General features: G+C 46.0%; 1 protein-coding gene across 11 annotated transcripts in view; it reads right to left on the bottom strand.

The window, feature by feature from the left end:
- The window catches only part of LOC135910455 (uncharacterized transporter YutK-like), a 365908-nt gene that overhangs the window by 156781 nt on the left and 189021 nt on the right, over nucleotides 1-20106 (bottom strand). For all 11 annotated transcript variants that reach the window (XR_010567076.1, XR_010567077.1, XR_011507822.1 and 8 more), the window contains 2 exons: nucleotides 18347-18471; nucleotides 8121-8289 (listed from right to left, as the gene is read on the bottom strand). Coding sequence is in view for 3 of the 11 variants with exons in the window: in XM_065442490.1 (XP_065298562.1) it covers nucleotides 8121-8289; nucleotides 18347-18471 (294 nt within the window). In the remaining 8 variants the exon portion in view is untranslated. The remainder of the gene's footprint in view (nucleotides 1-8120; nucleotides 8290-18346; nucleotides 18472-20106) is intronic.

Raw genomic sequence — 20106 nt, 5'->3', positions numbered from 1 at the left:
AGCGTGAGCATTCGCTACAAAGCGCTGTACGCTGGTATGAAGAAACGCGGCAGCAGCAGTGACTGAAGTCACCTTCGTGCAGTTTATCGCTTCTACGTAAGAGCACGCAGAAGACAGCGTGCAGAAAAGTACCAGTCATTTGCGGGTCGCTTCAGAACATAGCGCGCGGCGCTGCAAAGTGCGCACTTCTCGGCGGAGTCAAAGCCGCCTCCCTCTCACTCTGCGCTACCTCCCACTTTCATTCGCACATGGCGCGCGAGATTGAGCCGTCACAGCCAGTGCCCCTTCCGCCCCGTCGTAACATGCGCCGTTGTTGCGCGAGCAAAACGCCGCTCCCCTCCCTCTCCCCCTGCCATGCCGCCCCGGCCTTTCGCGCAACGGAAGACGGCGAGTTTGCTCTTCGCTTTCTCCTTCGTACGCGCCAGCTTCAGTGGCGATTGTTGGCTTCCCTCGCGTGCTTTCACTAACACATACAGCATACGATGCACGGCGACGGTGCTATCACCGTTGGACTTTATCCGGAACCCTATGGCGAAGGCTTGGTCAATGGCAAAAATAAACGTGCCTGAAGTGTCCTAAATAAAACTCCTGTCTCGATACACAGACCCATACCGAGTGCTAATTGCTGTGATTCCAGTTAAATATGAAATTGCCTCAGTCAACGTTATTGCATCTGCCCCACATTCCACTGACTTTGTACATGCAGCACGCCTAGAACCTAATACTCCCTTCGTTTCATCCCTCCTTCGGGTAACAATATCGACACTCCAGGCGCATTTCTGCCATCGTTGTTGCAATCGGCGATGGCGTCGCGGTGATTTTCTGTGTAAATTCCTAGCGCGATAACAGCAAGGCTTCGCGCCGTATGCTTTAGGTGCAATCGAAAGCACGCGGTGGTGAGCCGACGGTGGTGGCTTCCTCTTGGGCGTGCCAGGGAGGAAGGCGGGGAGGATGTGCGGTATCTTGCACCTCGCGCAAGGCACCGGGGTGGGAGGAGGTGGTACTTTGCCAGTGGCTGCATATGATGTCAGTGAGAGTGGCCGCGCGGACCCTATCTTGATAGGAATGTGCGATCAGTAGAGAGTCTACGTGCGCCGAGGGCTGATAGTGTCGTGTTCGCTGTGTTAACACCGCTCAGTTCAGGTTTCAGCGAGAGGCTGCACGAAGGCCAGTTCGAGGGCGGGGGGGGGGGGGGGGGGGGGGGCTCGCTGCTGCAGCCGCTCTTCCTCACGCCAACGTTTTGAATGCGGGTGTCTTCACTCATTGAGTTAAGTGTGTTCATGTCTGCCGCAGCGCGCGTGTTTCTCATGCCTGTTAAGTCAGTTAACAAGCGAATGTTTGCGACTTCATAGGCGCGATGAAACTTGTATCCTGACTTCGTACAGCTATCTTTTTTTGTAGCGCAATCTACGCTTCGCGTTTTGGGCAAAACGCCGACTTTTTGTATTACAGATTAGCGATGATGTAGAAATGCTTCCTCTATTCTAGCATTGTACTCTCTCTTTGGCGAACTCGAAAGAAAATCGGTTTAAGAATGAATTTTCCATGCGTGCTCGAGCACTGTTCGAGCATGTTCGAGCACTTCTTTAAGGCGATAGCCTTAGGCCTCTATGTTGGCCTTGCCCTCGGCGGTAACATTAGCCAAATTGCACCGTGACAGATATGGTCGACTCCGCAAGAATTAAAATCACGGGAACAAATGCTGGTATTGACGTCACATTGCTGAGGTAGGTTCTGGTAAACAATGTAAATTGGTGGCTTTGAAAAGAGAATTTGGTGCTTTTCGGTCCGGGTGCGAATCGAACCAAGGCCTCCGGAGTGCGAGACGAGCACGCTACCCGGAAGCCATGGCTGGTATTTCTTTTATTTCCTGTTACGAGTATCACAGAATAGAAATACATGAAATTAGCGATGATAAAAATGCTTGCCTGTTTTGGAAAATGTTACTCTCAATAAATTTCATGTTCAAAAGCATTTCTACATAAGGCAACCAGTATGGCTCAAGAATTTGTGAAATCTGTTCTTCAACATATTTGTGAATTATTTCTTTGAAATATTGGCGCAATGCTTGGCTCGAAAGTATTCATTTCGGAGTGCCATATGACATTTCCCACACTGTGAAATACAACAATGAGCATGGTCACATCATAAGGTACTCCATCTTCCATATTGATAGACCAAAACCGGCTACCTTGTTGGTGCAGCGGGAAATCCTTCTCAGGGGTCCCCTGTAGAATATCCCACCGGAACACAGCGTTGGAAAATTCTACAAACACATGGTCAATTATTTTTCCAGGTTTACATATTTGGCACTATACGCCCCAAGGCACAAAAAGTCCCCTTTCCGCCATCTATATCTTGAAGGTCGTCAGTTTTCGGTGTGGAAGCAAAATAAACTGGTGGTACCATCACCTTTCTAACAAGCTTAAGCACCTCCTTTTCTCTTGTGGCACTGTACGATTATTTGTATAGCTGCATAGATTACACCACATCACACAGATCTCTATATAACATTTTTCGACTGACATCACCTAAATGGATTAGAGAAAAACACACGCGCAAAAATCGGGTAGACATAACCTCTTCTCAATAACTACGAATGCAACCATGCACATGACCTGTTGGGACCACAATATTTGATACGGCCTTACCCAACTGCGTCTGGCACACTTTTCGAAGAAACAATCTTTACGTCTCTCAAGAACATGAACCAATTAACTATTTGGCGTAGATAAAAATGGCCTAACAACAACCTGCCATCACCAACTTGCCTAAACAATCCGGTTTTGCTTGTTCGTTCCTATGAGGAGGCCCAAGCAAACACAGGAATTATTCGGTGGAGGTTTCGCACATTGACTCTTGAAAAGTGTATCACTCACATTACGTACTACAACTTAATTATAAAGTATAAGTTGGAATAAAACAGGAATGATGAACCAATTCTCTAGATAACGTTCTAGTGAACGTTATCTAGTGAAGCGAGTCTAGCAGTGCTATTGGAGGAATTAGAGGGCAGTAAATGGGATATAATAGGGCTCAGTGAAGTTAGGAGGCCAAAAGAAGCATATACAGTGCTAAAAAGCGGGCACGTCCTGTGCTACCGGGGCTTAGCGGAGAGAAGAAAACTAGGAGTCGGATTCCTGATTAATAATAATATAGCTGGTAACATACAGGAATTCTACAGCATTAACGAGAGGGCGGCAGGTCTTGTTGTGAAACTTAATAAGAGGTACAAAATGAAGATTGTACAGGTCTATGCCCCTACATCCAGTCATGATGACCAGGAAGTCGAAAGCTTCTATGAAGACGTGGAATCGGCGATGGGTAGAGTGAAAACCAAATGCACTATACTAATGGGCGACTTTAATGCCAAGGTAGGCAAGAAGCAGGCTGGGGACAAAGCAGTGGGGGAATATGGCATAGGCACTAGGAATAGCAGGGGAGAGTTATTAGTAGAGTTTGCGGAACAGAATAATATGAGGATAATGAATACCTTCTTCCGCAAGCGGGATAGCAGAAAGCGGACGTGGAGGAGCCCGAACGGCGAGACTAGAAATGAAATAGACTTCATACTCTGCGCTAACCCTTGCATCATACAAGATGTGGACGTGCTCGGCAAGGTGCGCTGCAGTGACCACAGGATGGTAAGAACTCGAATTAGCCTAGACCTGAGAAGGGAACGGAAGAAACTGGTACATAAGAAGCCGATCAATGAGTTAGCGGTAAAAGGGAAAATACAAGAATTCCAGATCAAGCTACAGAACAGGTACTCGGATTTAACTCAGGAAGAGGACCTTAGTGTTGAAGCAATGAACGACAATCTTGTGGGCATCATTAAGGAGTGTGCAGTGGATGTCGGTGGCAACGCCGTTAGGCAGGATACCAGTAAACTATCAGAGGAGACGAAAGATCTGATCAAGAAACGCCAATGTATGAAAGCCTCTAACCCTACAGCTAGAATAGAACTGGCAGAACTTTCGAAGTTAATCAACAAGCGTTAGACAGCTGACATCAGGAAGTATAATATGGACAGAATTTAACATGCTCTCAGGAACGGAGGAAGCCTAAAAAGAGTGAAGAAGAAACTAGGAATTGGCAAGAATCAGATGTATGCGTTAAGAGACAAAGCCGGCAATATCATAACTAATATGGATGAGATAGTTCAAGTGGCTGAGGAGTTCTATAGAGATTTATATAGTACCAGTGGCACCTACGACGATAATGGAAGAGAAAATAGTCTAGAGGAATTGGAAATCCCAAAGGTAACGCCGGAAGAAGTAAAGAAAGCCTTAGGAGATATGCAAAGGGGGGAAGGCAGCTGGGGAGGATCAGGTAACATCAGATTTGTTGAAGGATGGTGGGCAGATTGTTCTAGAGAAAAAGGCCACCCTGTATACGCAATGCCTCATGACCTCGAGCGTACCGGAATCTTGGAAGAACGCTAACATAATCCTAATCCATAAGAAAGGGGACGCCAGACTTGAAAAATTATAGACCGGTCAGCTTACTGTCTGTTGCCTACAAACTATTCACTAAGGTAATCGCAAATAGAATCAGGAACACCTTAGACTTCTGTCAAGCAAAGGACCAGGCAGGATTCCGTAAAGGCTACTCAACAATAGATCAAGTTCACACTATCAATCAGGTGATAGAGAAATGTGCGGAATATAACCAACCCTTATATATAGCTTTCATTGATTACGAGAAAGCATTTGATTCTGTCGAAACCTCAGCAGTCATGGAGGCATTACGGAATCAGGGTGTAGACGAGCCGTATGTAAAAATACTGAAAGATATCTATAGCGGCTCCACAGCCACCGTAGTCCTCCATAAAGAAAACAACAAAATCGCAATAAAGAAAGGCGTCAGACAGGGAGATACGATCTCTCCAATGCTATTCACAGCGTGTTTACAGGAAGTATTCAGAGACTTGGATTGGGAAGAATTGAGGATAAAAGTTAATGGAGAATACCTTAGTAACTTGCGATGCGATGATGATATTGCCTTGCTTAGTAACTCAGGGGACCAATTGCAATGCATGCTCACTGACCTGGAGAGGCAAAGCAGAAGAGTGGGTTTAAAAACTAATCTGCAGAAAACTAAAGTAATGTTTAACAGTCTCGGAAGAGAACAGCAATTTACAATAGGCAGTGAGGCACTGGAAGTAGTAAGGGAATACATCTACTTAGGGCAGGTAGTGACGGCAGATCCGGATCATGAGACAGAAATAATCAGAAGAATAAGAATGGGCTGGGGTGCGTTTGGCAGGCATTCTCAGATCATGAACCGCAGGTTGCCATTATCCCTCGAGAGGAAAGTGTATAATAGCTGCGTCTTACTAGTACTCACCTACGGGGCAGAAACCTGGAGGCTTACGAAAAGGGTTCTACTCAAATTGAGGACGACGCAACGAGCTATGGAAAGAAGAATGATAGGTGTAACGTTAAGGGATAAGAAAAGAGCAGAGTGGGTGAGGGAACAAACGCGAGTTAATGACATCTTAGTTGAAATCAAGAAAAAGAAATGGGCATGGGCAGGACATGTAATGAGGAGGGAGGATAACCGATGGTCATTAAGGCTTACGGACTGGATCCCAAGGGAAGGGAAGCGTAGCAGGGGGCGGCATGAAGTGAGGTGGGCGGATGAGATTAAGAAGTTTGCAGGGACATCATGGCCACAATTAGTATATGACCGGGGTTGTTGGAGAAGTATGGGAGAGGCCTTTGCCCTGCAGTGGGTGTAACCAGGCTGATGATGATGATGATGATGATGATGAACCAATTATGAATGAATCACGTCTGTTGAACACACTGCTAATAGGTTGTACGGCCGTTCTTGCAACTACTGGCACAATCCAAGCATTCCACTTACTGGTTTTCTCACGTAAGTATCCCATTTCGCTGCGCCAATAAGGTTCGCTACCCTGATAATTTTCTAAGGGCAGTCCCAAATATTTAACCGGAGTGCTCACGAAACTTAAATTCACAAAAGCGTCTGGAGTAGACTGCCAGATGCCGTGGCAAACACGACAGACTTTCTTCAGTTCACGAAGCTTCTACTTGAAAGTCTTTTCACAATTTTAACAACACGCAGAACACTCATAATCCGTACAGATAGTGGCAATGCCATCGGGTTAGGCCAGCAACCGCTCTTTTACCTATTGCATTTTAAAACCACGTATATGCTCGCTTGCAATAACACGTAGTCAAAAAGATTCAACATACAAACAAAACAGTAACGCTGATATTGGGCACCCCTGACACAGGGATTGTTGCACTGGAACGCGCTCGCCAACCACTTTATTAGCCATTAACTGCGTCGTGCTGGATCCGTGTGCCACCGCGGTGTTCTCTATAATAGCACGGCCTACATTGACATGGTCTAATACACGCAAACGAGCGTCACGGGGAACCCTATCAAATGCCTTCTAGAAATCCGGTTGTATCATAGTTACTCCAGTGCCCGTAACATCACAACACTCTAGGATATAACGCGCTAAATGAGTGTTCCTGTTAATGGAGTGCCCTTTAATTACGCATGTCTCGTGCGGCCCTACAATTTCCGAGATTACAGGTTGTTGTCTTTTATCTAACACTTTCATAAATATTTTATAATAACTGTTGGTCAAGCTTATGAGCCAGCAGGCAGTTGCATTTCGTAATTTTGCTGTATCATCAAATGTACAGATAAGAACCGTTAAAAAAAGATAAAAAGATAAAAGATAAAAAGCTCGCAAGCTTCGTTATAAATATGCGTCAGATTTGGAGAGACCGTCCGTAAGCTTTTTTTAGAAGCAGCAGAAGCTTGATGTGGGTGAACGTCGCACCAGGGCCACTGGGGCCGGGCGATTTTTCTAAGCTCATGCTTTCTATCACGCACCTCACCTCTTCCGTTGTGATAGGCTGCTCCAAAGCCTCCATCGTCACACCGTCCAAGCATGACATCATGGAAACAAACGCTTGTTTGAAACGGCCTATGCCAACTACGGTGCGTGCGAACAACGCCACTGCGGCTTCCCTGAAGCCACGGATGCTCCATGGTTCTGGATAACTACGGGTGGGCCTAGTGCGTGCCTGATTGCACACATCACGTGGTCACAGAGACGCACTCCTATCCCTGTTCGCGTGTTCATCGTCTTCTTCCACAGATAGCTCCGACGTCGCTCATTATGCCAGCGTTCCCATACTGCCCCACCCTCTGCAAAGGCACTGACTGCACTAGCCCCTCCACCAGTAGGTGGGGCGATTTCTGTGACTTCTGTCTAGCTCTCCGATGAACAGTTGCTAGAATTCTTCATATTCGTATCGTAAGCGTCACAAAATGTGTACCAAGTACTTTCCAAATGTGTACCAATCAGGCTTTTCCGTTAACGTTTTACAAACGTGCAGCACTTGTTTATATTAATAGGGTCTGGTGTGGCGCACACGCGCAATGCGATATAATCATAATAATAATAATAATAATAATAATAATAATAATAATAATAATAATAATAATAATAATAATAATAATAATAATAATAATAAATGATCGGCCATGAAATTTTCAGAAATTCATGACACATTTCTTTCTAGTAGAGAAGCAACAATGCAGAGTCAGTGCACCAACGAAAATTAAATATGAAAATAAGTAGAGGAGTGTTATTTGGATGACGAACAGAAAAACACAGCAGCACTCACTTCATGCTAACGAGGCAGACATCATGATAAAAACACAGTCTTAGTGAATACGAGATATTGCCATTGTCTCATTGTGAGATTTTGATGAATTTGTGTGGATGAGAATACTATAGGTGTACTCATCAAACTGCTTGTCTTAGCGATCAATCATAGCTGACTTTTGCGAGAAACGGCCACCCGGGTCGTGATCAGAGAATGGGCAAATATGCTGCCGACATGGTGCCGCAGTACTGTGGCGATACCTCCAGTGATATCACAGATGTGATATCACTTTCGCCATGTGATATCACATGGCGAAGGTAAACTGTTACGATAATAAGCTAGGCAATATTAATCGTACAATTACAGCACTTAAGGGAGGAACGTCAAAGCATCCAACAACATGTATGCAAGATCGCCCAGTTCGTCGACGACAACTAAGGCAAAGACATATTGGTGTACCTCGAGAGTGACGTCACCCAGACCGGCGCTGTCGCTGAGCGAGGCAAGAAGACTCTCGCATGTCTTGATGCAGCCCAGGAAAGAGATGGACAGGGCCACAATGTTGCCCACCACGCGCACAGCTCGGCGGCAGCCCACCACGCACGCCTCCAGTATCGACGCTTCCTGGCTGAACGAGGAAAGCCTTCGTTGAACGGGCGGCGTCAAATTTTGCTACAATCGGGAGATTAGAGTCTACCCAGCGAGACAGCGGGCAGCTACAATGTTGTGCAAGCCCACAGCGTCTACTTCACCCTCCATAAAACCGTGTTAAAATAAAGCCGCGTGTGATCTAACTTTCTGTAAAGCTTTCTCAGCCCCTTAGTAATATGCCTCGTCGTGCACGGTGACGTTACCACTCATCAAGCCATCGTAATCAGAACGGTGTTAGGAAGCCGGATTACACAACATATATCTCATTTTGTCTCTACTTTCTGTGTGAAACTTGTTTGTTACCAAAGGTGGATTTCAGCATTTTTCAATGATCAAATGGGTTTTGTAAAGCAGGGCTGAGAGCTTGCTGATTAGATCTGCACTCTTGAGTTTTAGCACATGTTTCGTGAGACAGATGGACCAGAGACTTGATGGCTTGATGGCAAGATATAGTCGTTGAACGTTGCATGAAGATACCAATGTATGCGAACGTGCCAAACATCGCCATCTCACCAAATTTCTCCATATCACTAGAGCGGGAACGCGAGGGATTACCCCGAGTACGACAACCCTTCACATTTTCACAAAGAAATGAAAAACAATGTTATTATTGAAAAATTGCAGATATCGAGTGGGTCGATACCATCGCTCTATTTTCCTCGGCTCGTGGCTGCTCTAAAAGCAGTCACTATTGGCACTAAGTAACTGTTTGGCAATAGTAACCAAACTAGTATTTCCTACTACCCAGCGAGAAACACGAGACCATTTCCGTTTGTCGTATTTTTGTCATGTCGTGTGATACCTTGAGCGCTAACTTACAGATTGTATTCATCCGGAAAAAATATCATTTATTGGTAGATGAGTAAAAGCGCCTGCGGCGCTGTACGATGATATACAGAAATTCAGCTTCGGCACTGCCAGCTGTCCACGACAGGTCATTTATAAACGCACTGCCATGTTGCTCAGAATAGTGAAGCCTCACGAATAAACTCAGCCAATATACGTTTATTTCTTCTTGGATCCATAGGTAACCAAGTGTAGGCTAAATTTTAGGCCTTGCAACGTGCCTATATTATGGTTATTGTTGTTGCTTTCACATTTCGTCCCCACATTGCTCGTGTCTTTCTTTCTTGAGCACCTTATATTCTTGCGGAGAATTCACGCATATGTTTCAAACTATACTTACTTAGAAATCATCGCAGCGTTATTACCTCGCCGTAATGAGCACCTAGGCCGAAATATCCTATAATGAGACCATTTTGGTTACTCTTTGTTTTCGCTCTTCTTGCATTGTCGAAGCGGTGCACCGGCCAAATTATCGACAGCATTGACCAGGCGTGACAATAAGTGACATAAAGAGGAACCAAATGTATCTGTAATGAAATTCTTGCATTGTGACTGCCGTCCTTAATCTTACCAAAAGGAACTGTCAAATGTTAACGGCAGCTTTTAGCAAAGGCTCCTGCAAGGTGTTCGGCTTTGCCCACCGTCGTTGTTCTGAGGCGACGGTGTCACTTGTCATAGCAGCAGCTACGTGCTCCCACGGAATTGTCAGTGTCTTTGGCAATGCCAGAGTGATGTGGTGAAGAAAGCAGAAGCTACCAGGCGCTGTCCTGAATGGCTAAGCGAAACTGACTTACATCGCCAAGTTTCGCAGAATTCACTGGGGCATTGCGAGTTTCAAGTGTTAAATGCACCGATACGGCTCCCTACGGTATGAAGGACGAAGCAGGGGATTGGATTCTTAAAATCGTCACACGGCTCAACATGCGGCTGAGTGCCCAAAGCGGTGCCAGTCAGCAATAGGTTGCCAAGATTACTTAGACCATTCGGCCATGAGAGATCAAATAAACAGCTCACACGGTGGATCTGTAAAAATCACGCGAACGATAGATATTGAAGCGGGCGGAGATATAAGGCTGAGTGACACCGTGTTTACACTGCAGAAGATACGGCCGCTACAACCAGTATGGCGGAACCTTAGGATAGCCACACTACGTCATCTCTTTCGTCTGGTTGGTGATCGTCGTCTTTGTCGCTTTCGTGGCACCATGACATAACCCCCGGCGGCGAGAGCGCCGACCCGGCGTCTTCTAAACGGCGGCTTCGTGATATGGCTTGAGATGACCCACGTGGACGATATCAGTTGACGTGGATGAATGGGAAGCATCGGCTGGACCTATTTCATAAGTCAGATCACTGGGCATTCGGATGACCCAGTAAGGGCAAGAATACCGGAAGAACAGTTTTTTCCGATACGCCCGCACGCCGTGTAGGATTCCAATGGAGGACAAGGTCGCTGGCAGAGAACTCGACATCACGGCGACTGCTGTCATAAAGAGACTTGTCTTCCCTGTGTCGAAAGCAATGTCGAAAAGCAATGTCGGGTGGAGACCAAAGAGGAGATAGAAGTGGGATTAGAGAGCGGTGTCGTGACGTGACGAGTTGCAGCCGAACGTCACAAATTGAAGCGCAGTGTCCCAGCCGCCATGATTTGAGGAACCATACAACGAGAGCATATCTGAAAGTGTTCGGTTCAGGCTTTCAGTAAGGCTGTTCGTTTGAGGGTGGTATGCTGTCGTGAACTTGTGTTTTGTGGCACAAAAGCGACATAGATCTAACAATAACCCGAGATAAAAAGTAGCGGCCCCGGTCTGTGAAAAGCTGGTGAGGCGCTTCGTGGTTATGATGGCGTCTTGTAGCAGGAAGTCCGTGACGTCGGTAGCACAACTGGTCTAGATTGCTCGTCTGACGACATAGCCGCTTGAATAATCCGTTGTAAAGGCGATGTACTAATTTGGAGCTCTGGATATAAGGAAAGGGCCAACAGGTTGAGGCCAGCATAATAAAACGGTTCAACGGGTATATCGATTGGCTGAAGGGTTACAGCCGGAAGCAAAAGGCTTCTTACGATGTTGCCATGGTTCGCAAGCAGGGACATAACGTCTCACGGTATGGTAAAGTCCAGACGCCGGACACGGTCGTAGATCCTGGAAACACCCAGGTGGCCAGCGGTGGGGACATTAGGAATTTGCAGGAGTACAGTTGTGCGGAGATGTGAAGGAACGACTATCAGCAGTTCATGTCCTTCTGTGCGCATATTTTGGCGGTATCAGATGCGGTCCAAAATGAGGAACAAGCTGAAAGAGAGGTCTGACAGGTAAGAACGGAGGCGCCTGATGAAGTCACGCAAGAGTGTATCGCGTGCTTGCTCCTCGCAGATGTGGTGGAAGGTGGATAGCGTGAATATGCAATCGGTTGCATCACTGGTGTTTGGAGCATCAATGGGGTGCCGATACAAAGAATCGGCTTCCTGGCGTAGCCTATTGCACTTCTATACTACTATGTACAGCCCAGTGACCTAGACGACCCTTGGAACCTTCAGCGCCGAGAGGCAATAGAGGGTGTCATTGGTCCGTGGTAACACTGAAAGGTCGACTGTAGAAGTACGGCCGGAATTCGCTCACTGCCTAGACTAGTGGGAGGCACTCGCGCTCTATAATGGAGTAACGGCATTCAGCGTGTGAAAGCTGGCGCCTTGCGTACGCAATAACTTTGGCATGCCCACGTTGACAGTGAGCTATAGCCGCGCGAATTCCATAGCCACTACCATCTTTACGTACCTCTGTTGGGGCAAATGGGTCGAAGTGGGCAAGATTTGGTGGAGTAGTGAGCAGGGTGATATGGCCTTGGACGGCAGCAGGTTGGTCAGGACCCCAGGAAAAGGGGGCGCCTTTCTACAGAAGTTCAGTCACAGGCTGAGCAATGTACGCGAAATTTCTGACAAATAGATAGAAATAAGAGCACAAGACTGAAAAACTGCGCATGTATTAGGCACAGGTCGGCACAGGAAAATCTAGAACCCCACGAACATTTACCGGATTGGGGCGGACGCCTGATGAGTTGACGAGATGACCCAGGATAGTAATTTGATGGTGACCACAGTGGCACTACGAAGAATTTATTTGCAGCCCAGCAGCACGAAAGCCGGAAAAAATAGAGGAAAGGCGTTCGAAGAGTGTTGCGAAGTTCGGCGAGAACACGTTGACGTCGTCCAGGTCATCATCATCAGCCTGGCTACGCCCATTGCAGGGCAAAGGCCTCTCCCATGCTTCTCTAACTACCCCGGTCATGAGCTAATTGTGGCCATGTTGTCCCCTGCAATCTTCTTCATCTCATCCGCCCACCTAACTTTCTGCCGCCCCCTGCAACGCTTCCCTTCTCTTGGAATCCAGTCCGTACCACTTATTAACCATCGGTTATCTTCCTTCTTATTACATGTCCTGCCCATGCCCATTTCTTTTTCTTGATTTCAACTAAGATGTCATTAACTCGCGTTTATTCCCTCACCAATCTGCCCTTTTCATATCCCTTAACGTTACACATATCATTCTTTCGATAGCTCGTTGCGTAGTCCTCAGTTTAAGTAGAATAATTTTCGTAAGCCTCGAGGTTTCTGCGTCGTAGGTGAGTACTGGTAAGACACAGCTGTTAGATACTTTTCGCTCGCGGGACAATGGCCACCTGCTGTTCATGATCTGAGAATGCCTGCCAAACGCACCCCAACCCATTCTTATTCTTTTGATTATTTCAGTCTCATGATCCGGATCCGCGGTCACTACGAGCCCTAAGTACATGTATCCCCTTAACACTTCCAGTGCCACGCTACCTATCGTGAACTGCTATTCTCTTCCGATACTGTTAAACATTATTTTAGTTTTCTGCAGATTAATTTTTAGACCCACCCTTCTGCCTTGCCTCTCCAGGCTAGTGAGCACGCATTGCAATCGGTCCCCTGAGTTACTAAGCAAGGCAATATCATCAGCGAATCGCAAGTTGCTAAGGCATTCACCATTAACTGTTATGCCCAATTTTTCTCAATCCAGGTCTATGAATACTTCCTGTAAACACGCGGTGAATAGCATTGGAGAAATCGTATCTCCCTGCCTGACGCCTTTCTTTATTGGGATTTTGTTGCTTGCTTTATGGAGGACTATGGTGGCTGTGGAGCCGCTATAGATATCTTTCAGTATTTTTACATACGGCTCGTCTACACCCTGATTCCGTAATGCCTCCATGACTGCTGAGGTTTCGACAGAATCAAACGCTTTCTCGTAATCAATGAAAGCTATATACAAGGGTTGGTTATATTCCGCACATTTCTCTATTACCTGATTGATGGTGTGAATATGATCTATTGTTGAGTAGCCTTTACGGAATCCTGCCTGGTCCTTTGGTTGAAAGAAGTCTAAGGTGTTCTTGATTCTATTTGCGATTACCTCAGTAAATATTTTGTAGGCAACGGACAGTCATCTGATCGGTCTATAATTTTCCAAGTCTTTTGCGTCCCCTTTCTTATGGATTAGGATTATGTTGACGTTCCTCCAAGCTTCCAGTACACTCGAGGTCATGAGGCATTGCGTATAGCAGGAAAGGCATAAAGACCGGTTAAAGCTGTACAAGAGCGTCTATACCATGTGCTCGAAGGTGGCTGGAGCGTTGCACAATCCATTGCACAATCTTTGCACAAAGCGTTGCAAAACTAATAAAGGCCATCTGGCGTAACAAATGCGCTCGTTTGCCGGTCCATGTCATATGGCAATCTGCTAGTAACGGGAGCGCAGGTATATCCTTGAAAAATACGTCGCACCGTGTAGGCAATCCAATGCACCGTCTATGTGGGGCAGTAAATAGACATCCTTCTTTATTATCTTGTTTAGATGGCGGTAACCTACGGAGAATGGCGAGGGGTTGTCATTCTTTTTACCAAGACAACAGGAAAAGCACACGGCATCGACGATGGTTCAATAATGCCCTTGTTAAGCAGCTTATCAACCTCCATTTGTATTACTCGGTGCTCAGCGTGCTACCTGCGATAGGGCCGTCTGTGAGTTGGCGGTGCATCGCCGGTTTGTATGCCATGCTGAACTAGGGAGGTTTGTCCCAAAGGCCAGCCGTCATGGTAAAAAATGTCTGAATAAGGTGTGAGCCGATGACGAAGATCGTTCATTTGAGTGGGAGTAAGGTCCGGCGCTATTGTGTTGGTAATGTTGTCATGTGCTAGAGGCGACGTGGCGGAATGAGAATTGCAGGCGGCGGAAGAGTTGGAGGAAGACGGAAGAGGCGAGAGGAAAGAAAGGTGATACTCGTACGATGGCAACAGAGAGGCGAGAGAGATCCCTTTGGGTAGTACCTGAGGGCAGAATCTGAAATTCAGGAGCGGAAGGTAAGTTTTGTTACCCGATACGGTCACTATGGTGTGAGGAAAGGACGCCGTTAGAAAGCAAGGTAGTGACACAGGGAGTGACAACATAGTAACCATCAGATCTCGGCAAAGTAAGTCATATCTGTCGGCAAGGTGAGGAGAGGATTTGCAGGTCGAGAGTTGAATGCAGCATCACCTCCGAGTGCTGCATCCATCAGCTTTCCGGGGATGAGCGTTCAGAAGGGTGAGGCGATGAAAAACGACGTGGCAGGGTCCAGTCGGACCGACGATTCTGTGGCGACGGCCACGGATCGAGTGTCTTATGAACGCAGAAGGGCCGCGCTCATGGCATGTCGGGTCATTTGGCTTGCGCTGGTTGTCATTGTGGCGTTAGTAGAACGTGGAGCGGGAAAAGGAGGGCTGACGCTAACTACAATAGCGAGAATTCTGCCCCACGACGTTATAATGGAAGCATATGGGCTTCTCGTCCAGGGTTCATCATTGGGCTGGATTCCGATAGCGTCAAAACGTCGGTGGAGGTTGATGAAGAGGGCATGGGCTAACCGGAGGGCGTGTTATAGAGCACATGCGTTGAATTCTTGGGTTGGCCACTTCTTCGCGGACAACGGCGTGGATGAGGGAGATCGTCCATTGCCTATTGTCAGAAGGGTGCGCGAATGAAGATGGTGACGCAGCCTCGTTATCGTGCCACACAATTCAGACAACGCTATCTGTAGTGGACGACTGAAGGGCCGAGTGAGCGTCTTCACACGACGACTTAGCGGCGGTGTTGAGAAGCCACACGAACTGTCCAGTAAATGCGACGGCTCTTTGCGTCTTCGAAACGTCTGCACTCACGGGTAATTTCGTCTACCGTTGATAATTTTTTAAAGACGAGCAAGGTGAACGCATCATCGCAGGTGCCTTTCAGAATGTCCCTCACTTTGTCAGCCTTGGGCATACTGGCGTCGACGCGACGGCAAAGAGCTAGGACATCAAGGATGTACGCAACGTAAGACTCGGTAGCCGTCTCAGCCCGACAGGATAGATATCTCGCTGCGGCGAACTTGCGCGAGCTTGCCGTTGAGGTGGCGAAGTTTTTGCTTGCATACGTCCCAGCTGGTCAACTCTTCTTCATGTGTCATACCAGGTGCGTGCTGGTTCCTGGAGGTAGAAAAGAAGATTTACGAGCATGAATGTCGGGTCCCATCGGTTGTGTGCAGCGCCGCGTTCGTATATGCCAAGCCATTCCTCGATGTCGACTTCGTCGGTGCCGTTACGAAAGAAGGTGCCGAGGTCGAGCAAATGGGTCAAGACGACTGACGGTTGGGGGTCGCTGATGCTGACGGCGAGGGTGAGCTGGGCGCTGATGCCGTGCTACACCCAGTGGCGTGGTCGTCTGTTAGAATGGTAGGACGGCCGAGGACAAGGCCGCTGCGGAGTTCCGTCTTGTCTAATGCCCTGCGCCTCCACCAAAAATTGAAAGGGCAGAGATACAAGGCAAATGTGACCGTGTTTACAGTGCAGAAGATATGGCCGCTACAACTAGTAGCCGAACCTTAGGTTAGCCCCAATACATGGTCTGTTTCGTCTGGTTGGTGATCATCGTTTTTGTCCCTCTCATGGCCACGTGACAATATCAGCGATTGGTGAAAGCGTTTTTTTCAGGTTGTGGTTATTTTCGCAATAGCACGTGTCACGAGAAGAGGACAACCACTGAAAGCGCCGCGCAGTGACAATGGCATTTTGTTGCAGAGCGCAAAGTGGCGAGTTCAGGCAGCATAGGCCACGCCGACCGCAGTTCGCTGGAGGTCGAACCGCAAAAGCGCTTGTGTACTTAGAGTGAGATACACGTTAACTAACCCCATGCGGTATCATAATCATCCAGACCTCTCCTATCTCCTATCATAATCATAATAATCCAGACCTCTTCGCTACGGTGCCTGTCATAGCCCATATGGTGTTTGCGGACGTGGAACCACCGTTAATAAATCACTAAGTATAGTTTCCATCCGATTGTGGGCTGTGATGAGATTTCATCGCTAAAATGTACCGTGCGATGGACGACTTGCTTTTTTGTTATCTTTCCTTTTAATGCATTTCTTTGCAATCTCCTAACTGTTTCTTCTGTCTCATAACTGTTTCTTCGGGCGTTCCTCAGGGAAGCGTACTGGGCCCCTTGTTATTTTTAATCGACATAAATGACATTGTCGAACTAATTACATCACCCATAAAACTATTTGCTGATGACTGTGTGATTTACAGAGAAATTACCACTGAAGATGACATAGATACATTGCAAACAGATTTAGACAAGGTAGCGATCTGGTGTAAAAAATGGAACATGAATCTAAATATAAGAAAGTGCAGTAGCGTAAGTTTTTCCAGAAAATTATCCAAATATCAGCACCGATATAACATCAATGGTACACTTATCGACATACAGTCGGAATATAAGTATTTAGGAGTCTATTTTACCGAACACTCATTTGGCATAAACAGATTGACAATGTCATAGCAAAAGCTAGTAGGATGTTACATTTTATCCGCACAAATTTTAAACAAGCAACACGCGAAGTTGAAGAAACTTTATACTTCTTACATGTTAGAGCAATACTTGATTATGCTTGTGTAATATGGGATCCCTATCAAGGTTACCTCATTAATAGACTGGAAAAACTACAGAACCAATCAGTAAGGTTTGTTTGCAATAATTACAGCCCGTACTCGAGCGTTTCCAAAATGAAGGCCACTATAGGATGGGATCTACTGCATATGCGTAGGCAGAAGTTAAGGCTTAAACTATTGCACCGAATATATAATAGACACGTATAAATCGCTATAACTATCTCCTGGAACCAGATTATATATCGACTCGCTGTGATAACAACAAAAAGATCTCAGCCTATAACTGCATAACAAACACTTTTTACTACTCTTTTTTCCCCAAATCAATGAGACAATGGAACAGTTTATCAAATGATAAAGTAGATGTGTCAAATAACGAACTATTCTAATCAATGCTGTGACGGCGCTCTTGTAAAACAAATGTATATGTTATATATCTTGGAACCTGCTTGTTTCACGTTACTTGTATGCCTTTCCCTAACAGCTATTGTAGTGCTTCTGTTTGTGAGTATATCTGTCCAAAAGCTTTTCTGTATTACTGGTTATATTTTGTTCCCCCCTACGTAATGCCTTTATGGCGATGTAGGTAATCTGTAAATAAATAAATAAATAAATAAATAAATAATCAGAGGTCATTATGGATAGGTGAGGTTGCGAATTACCGAATTTTAAGTGCAAGCTGCGCTCTCACTACAAGATGACGTTGTGGTAGAATAAGAAGCTGCTCCTTTTAGTCGTCGCTCAAACTTGTAAAATGATCTGTTTTGCACTTATTCATCCGCACATTTTCTAAATAGAATTCAACCTTCCAATAGCATCGCTTCCAGTGTAGTTACTGTGCCGATCATCATGTATAGAAAACCGTCTTCCGCTTGGGAAACGTATAATTGCTACACGCTTGGCATGAGGAATGTTTTAGACACAAGCGGTTTATACCCAGTACGCTGTCCTATTTTGATGGAACGGTTCCCGGACGTAGAATTTAGAGGTTCTATAAGAATTGCATAGCACAACCCTCTACAAACTACCGTTTACTGAATTCATTCATGCAAATCAAAATGTGCGACAATTCGCCAGAAATCATTAACCATACCATACCACCTCATATAATGAAAAACCTTAGCAGCGCAATTGAGAGGTGCACGTGGAGACGCGCGCACCTCAGTGGCTAAATGTGCGGGTGAGCACAGCGGTGACGTACCAGGCAAGCATGTCAAGGCTGGTGTAAGGCAGCGGCTGTTCTTTCTCCGGATAGAACAGCTTGGAACACAGTAGCGATGAAGGCACACTCAACAGGCATGCGGTCAGCAGGAAGTCGGCACTCAGCTGCACAGTGAAGCATTTCAAGAGATGGAGCACAAGTTGACCGATTCGAATGAAGTTTGAGCATGCAAAACAGTGAAGCAAGCAGAGAAGTAGTGCAAGACATAAAATGGTTTTTTATTTATTGTCTGAAATAGAGAAATTTCACAAAAATGCGAGCTCGATGTTACCAAATTTATAACTCTCCACCAAAAACACATATTGCTGTTCCAAAGCGAGAACAAGGTGAAAGCAGGAGCCAACGTTTCGACAAGTAGACTTATCTTCTCCAAGGTGACGTATGCATTCCTCGCCACGGTACATATAGGTGGGGTTCTTCTAAAAGGGAGAGGGTGTAAGGCGAGAGGGTGCGGCAACGAGGGAACGTGACTTATGTATTTTCTTGTTACAGTGTATTTACTCATTTTCGTTTTTGTACTGATTCTCAGTGTTGCTGCTATTTTGAGTTTAATTTGTGTCATCTGCTTATTTCTTGTGAATTTTCAATGTTATTGTTTACTTGGTTTCTTGTATGACTTTGTTTTTGTCTAACCCACTCCTGCGATAGCCCCATATAGGGGCTGCAGTATGTACAAATAAATAAATAAATAAAACGCGTGTTAGCGTGTCAAACTGAGAGTAAGGGAATGCTGTGCACAAGGCCAAGGCCAGGGTCACCCCCCTCCCCCCCCCATTCCGGTCTGTCAACGCACGCGTGTTAGCCTGCGTGTCAACGGCGTCTGACACGCCGCCTGAAAAAAAAAAGGAAAGGAAAGGAAAGGAAAAAAAGAAATGGGGGGAAACGCCAAGAAATCCAACTCCGTGTTGTTGCCTATAGCTTGAAATTGAGCGTAGCGAATAGATTCTAAAGCCCGTTTGAAACGTTTATGCTTATTGGTAGCAATGTCTTGAACTTATGAATAAGGTATGATTGTCAGTATTTTCTGTCTCGTTCAGAACGGAAATTTGACTGCAAGATGTAGAATTTAAGTTCTTCAAAGTTATGACCTGGTTGGTTGAAATGCTCGGCGAGGGCTTTGGTAAGCTGTTTAGCTGTGTCCGCGCGGTGTCCATTTAATTCGACGTTCATTGATTTTCCTGTTTCACTGATATATTATTTTTTACAGAAGGAACATTCGAGCATATAAATCACATCTGAACTTCTACAAGTGAAGCTAGATTTGACTTCATGTGTATAACTATTTGCGGTGCTTTTAATTTTAATGTCACTTTGAAGGTGCCTGCTGGTCTTGCACCTCGGGCGACAACATGCTTTTATTACTGGGGAATGCTATTGGCTGACTTTTTCGTGCACTAACATGTCTTTAAAGTTCCTGTTTCGGCGATAGGTAACCTTAGGTACATCCGGGAACGCTTTTCTCAGCGCTAGTTACTTGATAATATTGGGCGGTATTTTCTTAGGATGTTGTTTATGTTTGGGAATGCATTAGAATATTTTGTTATAAAGGCCAGCGGTCTATCAGATTCGAGTGTGGACTGTTTCTTCGCCAGTTCCGACTGTCTGTCCGATTTTGACGCGGCATCGTAAGCTCTATCGAGAGCAACTTGCGGATAGTTCCTTTCTGCTAGCGTTGTTTTAAGGTCATTTAGGTGGTGGATATAATCGTGATCTTCGCTGCAGATTCTTCTTATTCGTTT

This window comes from Dermacentor albipictus, chromosome 8 (assembly GCF_038994185.2).
Source record: "Dermacentor albipictus isolate Rhodes 1998 colony chromosome 8, USDA_Dalb.pri_finalv2, whole genome shotgun sequence".
Taxonomy (NCBI): Eukaryota; Metazoa; Arthropoda; class Arachnida; order Ixodida; family Ixodidae; genus Dermacentor; species Dermacentor albipictus.
Note: the sequence above shows the minus strand (reverse complement) of the source record. Positions and strands in the feature narration are given on the sequence as shown.